The following is a 9,240-nucleotide window of genomic DNA, read 5'->3' as shown; positions in this document are numbered from 1 at the left end:
GAACCATGACCATGAATAGGGCTTTGTTTAAATTATATGAATTCTGTAGAATTCTTCTGAAGAGAATGCTGAGTCATTGTCCAGTTTTAAAGAGCAGCCAGATGATGGCTATTGTTAAACTGTCCTTTATCCTCTGAGGAAATTAGTCTCCAGTGGCTTTGAGGGGTAGTCCATCTGTAGCTTTCTTCTAGCCACAGATTAAGCCCCTCAATCGCTGACCAGTAATGCACACACAGGGTTTTCTGTGAAAGCTCACATATGCAGTGGAGCTTGCCAAGAACAATGCTCCCCCCCCCCCCACTAACACCCCTCATACAATTATCAACTGCTGTCTAATCACTGATCATAGCAGCCACCATGCTGCTAACATTTAACAACGAAATGTTGTGAGAGGTCTCCCTCTGTGTGTGTGTATAGAAAATGACTTGGGTGTAATGGAATTCTTTGGAAAGATATTTTGTTTCAAGCATTCATTAATTAGAAATGAACCTAAATATATACCTAAATATGATGTTACGTTCTGTGATGCCAACTCTATGCCCACATGTGTGTGTGTGTTTCTGTGTGCGTTGTCCTTACCCCCTGGCAGACTGGCACCCTGCGGTTCTGTGGTACCACTGAGTTTGCGAGTGGGCAGTGGGTGGGTGTGGAGCTGGACGAAGCCGAGGGGAAGAACGATGGCAGCGTTGGAGGGGTCCGCTACTTCATCTGCCCCCCCAAAATGGGTAAGGGTTACCACACACACACACACACACACACACACAAGCAAACTCTCTCTCACACGCACACACACACACACACACATACACACACAAACATACACACACAAACATACACAAGCAAACTCTCTATCTGTCTCTCTCTCTCACACACACACACACACACACAAGCAAACTCTCTCTCACACGCACACACACACACACACACAAACATACACACACAAACATACACAAGCAAACTCTCTATCTGTCTCTCTCACACACACACACACACACACACACACACACACACACACACTATCTATCTCTCTCTTACATTCTCTTTACTCTCTCACATGTACACACACACACACACACACACACACACACACACACACACACACACAAATATCTATCTCTCTTACATTCTTCTGTTTTAAATCTCTCACATGTACACACACACACACACACACACATACACACACACACACACACACACATACACACAGGACATATTGCATGGGCATACTCCCCTGTCACATTGTAATGAGGAGTGGTCAGAACACTTTAGCTCCTACGTTTATGATCCACCTGTTAATGGGCAGCAGGTAAAAATGACTCATGCACTTTTAAAAGGATTAAATCAGAAAGATCAGTATTATTTGCAATTTACAGAAATACTTCAGAGGATTCCTGGAGTTACTGTCATGTTTATTTTTAAATCTACATCAGAGTGAGACAGACTATGATAGTCAAGTCAAGTCAAGTTTATTTATATAGCATCCAGCACAAAAACTGACGACATGGACCAACTGATCTGAAGTGGACTGTGTGTCTATAACATGGAAGTATTATATAAACCTGGTGAGAGGGAGGAGGTTCTGGTCCCATTCATTTCAAATGGCATGCTCATCCACCAGTCCACATACACACATTGGAAGCCAAAGATGGTGAATGCTAACTGGCTAAAAGCTAACCCTCCAAATCCTCTAGTCCAGTGGTTCTCAAACTGTGGTACGGGTACCACTGGTGGTACGCAAACTCTCGCTAGTGGTACTCAGGGAGTCTCCAAGGTGTTTTTTCATAAAGACTTGTGTCTGTACAATGTAAAATATGTAGTTGAATTGGCCTACGCACCTGTATTTTAATGCCAGTCATAATGGTGGAGAGCCAATTGTTTTTGTGGGTGGTACTCATTGTGAAAAGTTTGAGAACTGCTGCTCTAGTCTACAACCTTAAGGCTGCACTGTCACTCATTCCTCCCCATCATGGTTTGCCTCTTTCCATTTGTTCATCCCATTTTGACTAGTTAAGACGATTCATATTATATAAATATCGTATGTTAGTCTAATATGTGTTTGGTACTTCCTGTTCCTCCCCGCAGGACTTTTTGCCCCTGTCTCCAAGATCACCAAGTTATCCGACCAGACCCCCTCCTCCATCACCTCCACCCCTAAGACCCCGCGCATGGACTTCTCCCGCGTCACAGGGAAGATGAAGAAGGAGAAGAAGGAGAAGGAGAAAGAGAGAGAGAGAGAGAAAGGTGAGGAGGAGGAGGAGGAGGAGAATCACTCAAAGGTCAAAGTGGACGCTAAAGCACAGCGCAATTTTCTCCCTGTAATGATTTCCATTAAAGACCAGTTGCCCTCGTCCTCTGTGTGTGTGCTCTGTGAGGGAGGCAGGGATATGGAGGGAGGGCATGGCACTAAACAGGTATAAAATTGGCCTCAATTGCCACAGAGTTTAAAATTGAGTTTGGCAGAAATTTGTTTTAAATGAGGCTCTGGCCCTGGTGTCCCCAGACTGATTTGAGAACTGATTGATTCTGGATCACCTTTGAGTACTTATCAAGGTTGCACTGCGGCTCAGCATACAAATTCATACCAAGCCGGAACAGGACAATGTAAAGAGAATGGAGCGATGTTAGTGTGCCGTCTGTCCTGTGGTTGGAGCGATGTTAGTGTGCCGCCTGTCCTGTGGTTGGAGCGATGTTAGTGTGCCGTCTGTCCTGTGGTTTGGGCAGTGTTAGTTTCGCGGTCTGTCTTGTGGTTGGAGCCGATGTTAGTGTGCCGCCTGTCCTGTGGTTGGGGCAGTGTTAGTTTGGTCTGTCCTGTGGTTGGAATGGATGGTGTGCCGCCTGTCCTGTGGTTGGAGCCGATGTTAGTGTGCCGCCTGTCCTGTGGTTGGAGCGATGTTAGTGTGCCGTCTGTCCTGTGGTTGGAGCGATGTTAGTGTGCCGCCTGTCCTGTGGTTGGAGCGATGTTAGTGTGCCGTCTGTCCTGTGGTTGGGGCAGTGTTAGTTTGCGGTCTGTCTTGTGGTTGGAGCGATGTTAGTGTGCCGTCTGTCCTGTGGTTGGGGCAGTGTTAGTTTGCGGTCTGTCCTGTGGTTGGAGCGATGTTAGTGTGCCGTCTGTCCTGTGGTTGGAGCGATGTTAGTGTGCCGTCTGTCCTGTGGTTGGAGCGATGTTAGTGTGCCGTCTGTCCTGTGGTTGGAGCGATGTTAGTGTGCCGTCTGTCCTGTGATTGGAGCGATGTTAGTGTGCCGTCTGTCCTGTGGTTGGGGCAGTGTTAGTTTGCGGTCTGTCTTGTGGTTGGAGCGATGTTAGTGTGCCGTCTGTCCTGTGGTTGGGGCAGTGTTAGTTTGCTGCTGTCCTGTGGCTGTGTTTGGGGCAGTGTTAGTTTGCTGCTGTCCTGTGGCTGTGGTTGGGGCAGTGTTAGTTTGCTGCTGTCCTGTGGCTGTGTTTGGGGCAGTGTTAGTTTGCTGCTGTCCTGTGTTTGGGGCAGTGTTAGTTTGCTGCTGTCCTGTGGTTGTGGTTGGGGCAGTGTGCGGTCTGTCCTGTGGTTGGAGCGATGTTAGTGTGCCATCTGTGACTGTGGTTGGGGCAGTGTTAGTTTGCCGTCTGCAATGCACTGACAGATTTCTGGATTTAGTCTCCCTGAAAGACTAAGTGCCAGTGAAGACACTGTTAAGTTACTTTATTTATCCTGAGGATTTGTCCTCTGCATTTAACCCACCTGGGGGTAGTGTACACACACACACACACACACACACACACACACATATGTAAGAGTAAACCTATTTTTTTTCCTGTCAGCCATATATAAGTAAGTACACTCAGCACACAGTGAACACACAGTGAGGTGAAGCACACACTAATCCCGGCGCAGTGAGCTGCCTGCAACAACAGTGGTGCTCGGGGAGCAGTGAGGAGTTAGGTGCCTTGCTCAAGGGCACTTCAGCCGTTCCTACTGGTCGTGGTTCGAACCGGCAACTCTCCGGTTACAAGTCTGAAGCGCTAACCAGTAGGCCACGGCTGCCCCTACATATATATATATATATATAACTTATATATTATAACTTATCCCGACCAGGTGCAGAATGGCCAACAGACGTTTTGTATGTAGATGACATGTTCCTGTGTGTTTGGCAGCCTTGAGGAAGAAGTCCTTGTCCATGGCCAGTCTGGACCCTGATGGGGTGAGGGTGGACTTGGGAGACCAGGTGCTGGTGGCTGGACAGAAGAAGGGAACCATCCGCTTCTACGGAAAGACAGACTTCGCCCCAGGTAGAGAAATTAATAAAGACGTGAAAATCAGTCTAAAAATGTATTCACAAATGACATCTTTATCAATGTGTTGTTCATAACTATATTGTGGTGCCAGCATTAACAACCAGAAGAAAATTGTGTGCATTTTTGCAGCTCAACCAGTAGATCAAGGTATTAATGGCATCAAGGTTCAACCCTCAAAGAGTACAGATAGTAGTAATATACTGAATCTTACCTGTTTTTTAAGTTGCCTGTAGTAAAGGCTCTGCTTTAATGATGTTGTGTTGACACCCTGTGTTTGCTGTTGCCTAGGTTACTGGTTTGGCATCGAGCTGGAACAGCCGACGGGGAAGCATGACGGCTCAGTGTTCGGGGTGCGCTACTTCAGCTGCTTACCGAAATACGGCGTCTTCGCACCTCCCTCCCGTGTGCAGAGGTACAGTACACCCCCACTTATCCTGAATAGGCACAGGAGTCAAGTCACAGCCAGGACTAACATGCACACCTACTTTATCAATTCAATTCAATTTAAATGTGCTTTATTGGCATGACAAATTGTATATTGTATTCCTCAAATATTCACAGGAATAATGAAAAAACACATATAAACATTATCATGGTCATCATCACTTTGGTGTTAAACTGAACTTAAAGCTGTCTTTGGAGCAGGCCAGTGAATCACCAAATCTGTGTATCACCAGACCGTAATGGTCATAGATTTACAATGAGCAACATCATTTTGTTTATCCCAATACCACCTCCAGCAGCAACTTAGTTTTCCAAGGAGATCTCCCATCCAAGTACTTACCAAGCCCACACCTGTCTAGCTTCTATGATTCAGCAGAGACAGGGTATCTGTAGGTCTGGCTGCTGACAAAGTAGTTCAGAATATGAATCCTCTCTGACTTTAATTGTTCCAAGCTTTGCCATTGTAAGCACCTCCTTACGGTGTCTCCTGCATCCGTATAGACTCGGGGGCCCAAAGGAGTCCCAGGGAGACGGCACTCTTGTGAAGAAAGTCCATCAAGTGACAAGTAAGTCTGAGACATGTACGTACTAGGATATGTCTGGTGAGTGTTACTGTGATCTACTGTATATCATAGTAAAACTAAAGCAAGTCACATTACTCAGTAGTTTTATATTCAAAGTCCTTTAGTTGTACTAAAGATAAAAATAACCTAAATATGCAATGTGATTCTTCTGATGGGGTCACTGTTTTGAGGTTTAGCAATAGCCCTTACCTGTTTTTGCTGTTGCTGTCTGTAATGTTTGACTAGTTTGCACTCTTGTTGTTGTTGTTGTTGTTGTTGTTGTTGTTGTTGTTGTTGTTGTTGTTGTGTAATTTGCTCTTTACATGTTTCATGTGCTGTAGTGTCCCAGCCCAAGCGTCACTTCAATGCGGTTAGGTCTCCCAAAGACATCACATCAGAGAGCTCCATATCCAGGTACACGGATGATTGTGTGCGTGTGTGTGTGTGTGTGTGTGTGTGTGTGTGTGTGTGTGTGTGTGTGTGTCCTCATCTGTGCGTGTGTGTGCTTGCTCCTTTGCATGTTTGTATATGAGCATGTAGCATCTTCTGCAATAGTCATATAATCAACATTGTTTTTGTTTTGTTTTGTCCTGTTTGTTTTTCTCAGGTTGCTTTTCTGCTGCTGGTTTCCATGGATGCTGCGTGCAGAGATGCAGTCCTAAACCATCTCTTCTCTCTTCTCCTCCCTCCCTCCCTTTCACGATAAACCAACTCTTCTCTCTCTCTCTCCCTATCACCACAGTCTGTGCATCTATCTATCAATCTGTCTATCATCTATCTATCTATCTATCAGTGCTTCTTATTCTATCCACCCCTAGTCTCTCGTTCCCTCTTCTCCCCTGGACTGTCTACCTGTTGGTGTTCTGCCACCTTTGATTTCTGCTTTGATCTGAAAACCAATCAAACTGTTGTGGATATAACTGCAGTGTTCCCTCCCCCCCTCCTGTCCCTCGATTGCAATTCAATAGCAAAAACTAGTGCCTTGTATATTAACTAACATCCTGCATTCCGTTTATTAAACTAATAAAACGAACAAACAATACTTAAAAACAGACTTGAAAGATGCAAACCTTGGAAAATAAGAACCTTACAAAAGCCATTTGTTTCTAAGTGACTCCAGCGTGAAATCTTAAAGCCTTCTGATCATTGACTTGGGTTGCTTTGGGCTTAACTGCTGGAAAAGCTCTCTTTTAGTAGTTGCCAAAAACCACCTAAAGAACTTAGACCACCAAAATATGCTATTAGCCAATCAGATCTTCTGTGAGGATATACCTCCAACTTGCCTAGGCTCTCTCACATCCCCCTCCTGTGGGATTCTGACCATGACTACGCTAAAATATCAGCTGGACTTGGAAGCGATCTGGTACCGATCTGGTACAGGTCAGCCGGACCTCAGTCAGACAAGAGCCGGGTCAGGGCAAGAAACCGTTCTGGACTCAGACGGTGTCTGAGTGTATGTGTAGACTAAGATCTGCTAAATGCCTGCCTGCTCCCTCTGCTTCCTGTTTAGAGTCTTCAGTGCAGCGCTGACAGTGTCCTTCCATAGTTCCACCATTTTAGTATCAGACTGGTGTCTCCAGCTACCTTCTCTCTGATTGGTTGTGTGCTCAGAACAAACAACTCAAGCTAAGGAAACTCTTTATCTTTTGTGTCAGCATTATTAGAATTTTCGATTTGTGAGATGTAATATTATGAACCTAAGAGGCATCGTAGAATATAATCTACTCAATAATTAGCATGCCGCGTATATGGGCAGGGATTCAAATAACATGGATTAAACTATCTAAGACTATACAGGGTTTTTAACACGACTCACTGCTGCCCTCTGCTGGTGTAACAGTGAGCATGCATGGAGTGTGCTGTGTAGTGCATCTCTGCATCCCTGTGTGCAACTTCTTGTGTGTGGGAATGCGCCAGCCTGGACTTACAGTATGTAGCATACACACAGCATACATGATAGACAAAACTCAGCTTCAGGCCTCTTCCTGGAAGGCTTTAAGCCACTTAATTGCTTCTTCGTCCTTGTTAAAGAAACACTGGTAGAGACCCTCAATTTTTATATTCTTAAGCTCCCTTACTGGAAGCAGGTTGAGCTGGAATCATTAGCAAAAACAGGGTGAGTTGTTTTTGAGGAGTGTAAAGGACTGAGCTTTGTTGAGCAGAGCTTGAGGGATGGGGCCTTTTTAACTCCTTAAACCCCAGTTTTAGCCAAAACGTGGGGAAGGGGGATTTCCTAGAGGACCCTGTATCAGAGAGTCACATGTTCCAAATGCTGCTCTGCTCTCCTCCTTATGGATGACACCCTGACAATCTCACAGTCACAGTCAGAAAAGCACCTGAGCTGGTGGGACCTTGTACAAGTGAACGAGGGAGCATAGTTCTGTCCTAGACGCGCCCGCTACCACCACGCATGATCACCGTGTGCCAAGGTAGACGTTGGTGCAGTGGTGCTGTGTGTGATGTGCGTCAGCCGTTAGCGTTCAGAGCCCATGGCAGTGGGGAGATGCTGTGTGAAAACGTCAGGAATGCCTGCTAGTGCTAACGCATCGCAGTTGATGTTAGTGTCTCAACCTCAAGACCCGCTCACCCCACCCCCTCTCTCTCTCTCACTTCCTCTGCCTCCTGCCTGCCTATCTGTCTGTCACACTTAGGTTTAACGAGAGTGTGTATGTGAGTGTGTGTGTGTGTGTGTGTGTGTGTGTGTGTGTGTGTGTGTGTGCCTCTTCAAGACAAAAAAACAAAGTGGACAAAAATAAGCGACAGTCCATAGACTTCAATAGGTCCGTGCTTAATGTCTAACTCAACGAGTATGTTGACACTGACGATATTTAATCTGTGTTATCTTGCTACGTGACTCTGGATAGTGTTGTTTTTTTCCACTCTCTATATTAAAACATACTAATGGTACTTCTGCGACCTGAAGAGAAAGCACATCGAGAGGGGGTGTAAACACTCCGGAAATCTCTTTAATAACACACGTGTCGTGATCATATCCTGTCAACAACAACACTGAGAAACTGCAAAAAAAGAGTCATGGACCACTACATCTGACAGCTGACTGATGTCTAGATAGTCACATATGTGGCCTCAATCGCTGTGCCACAACCTTCATAGTTCATTCACCTTTTAAATTTTGAGGGTTTTTTTTTTTTTTTTACTCCTTGTGGAGTTCTGGTTGTATAGATGTGTGAAATCTGAAATAATCACTTTATTCTGGTTAGAATTGTGTGGCACCAAAACATTGACCACCAAACACCATACAACTCCTGTTTTTTTGGTCATTCTTATTTTTTGTAGTGCTTGAAATTGTCATATAAGAGGTCCTGGAATATTATTTATGAATGTTTTAGATGGATAATGTAAGATGCTGTATACTTTTTACTGTTCAATGACAAAGTAGTCTGTTCATGTGTCAAGAGTTTGTATTGCAGCGACATTCCAGGTCTGCAGGATGTCAACGGATTAAATAGCTGTGAAGTTGTTCACTATTGAAGCAAGTTTGTTTTACAAACAACTTCCTTGTCACTTCATCCTTATCCCCTGGAAATAATGAAACGTTTTAACGTCGTTACACTGTAAATCGCGCATCTCATTCAGCTGTGAAGTTGGTCAACCATTGCTTTTCAACTTTTCGTTTTTGTCTTGTCTGAAAAAGATATATTTTAATCATTTGAGGACAAACTTTTTTACGTGTTTATGTTAAACCGGTTACGATATCCAAATCGATGTTTTGTGTCTCAATGATTTCAGATATGTGGGAAATGTTAAAGCTGGATTAGTTACCGGTGTCATAAACTAATGCATGCTCTCTCTCTCCCTCTCTTTCATGATATATCTTTTTCCAACTGTGTACCAGCATGGAAATGCTTATAATTAATATACTGACCGTGGACACTAATAAAAGTTTGATGTTTTTTTAAAACAATGGGAGTGAATTGTTTAGTTTTTACGAAGATAGCATAA

At 44.5% G+C, this 9,240-nt stretch overlaps 1 protein-coding gene across 4 annotated transcripts in view; it reads left to right on the top strand.

Annotated features, from left to right (window-relative positions):
• clip3 (CAP-GLY domain containing linker protein 3) overlaps window positions 1-9,202 on the top strand; it is a 30,645-nt gene extending 21,443 nt beyond the window's left edge. For 2 of the 4 annotated variants that reach the window (XM_048264925.1, XM_048264923.1), the window contains 7 exons: window positions 590-725; window positions 2,083-2,241; window positions 4,130-4,264; window positions 4,559-4,682; window positions 5,216-5,280; window positions 5,619-5,691; window positions 5,885-9,202. In XM_048264925.1, coding sequence (XP_048120882.1) covers window positions 590-725; window positions 2,083-2,241; window positions 4,130-4,264; window positions 4,559-4,682; window positions 5,216-5,280; window positions 5,619-5,691; window positions 5,885-5,939 — 747 coding nt within the window. In that variant the 3' untranslated portion in view covers window positions 5,940-9,202. Of the gene's footprint in view, window positions 1-589; window positions 726-2,082; window positions 2,242-4,129; window positions 4,265-4,558; window positions 4,683-5,215; window positions 5,296-5,618; window positions 5,692-5,884 lie in introns of all 4 variants that reach the window. The other 2 variants (XM_048264924.1, XM_048264922.1) reach the window with 1 other exon arrangement.
• The last annotated feature ends 38 nt before the right edge of the window (window positions 9,203-9,240 follow it).

The sequence above is a fragment of the Alosa alosa genome, chromosome 15, assembly GCF_017589495.1.
Source record: "Alosa alosa isolate M-15738 ecotype Scorff River chromosome 15, AALO_Geno_1.1, whole genome shotgun sequence".
NCBI classification, from domain to species: domain Eukaryota; kingdom Metazoa; phylum Chordata; class Actinopteri; order Clupeiformes; family Clupeidae; genus Alosa; species Alosa alosa.
This window is presented reverse-complemented; position numbering and strand designations above follow the sequence as displayed.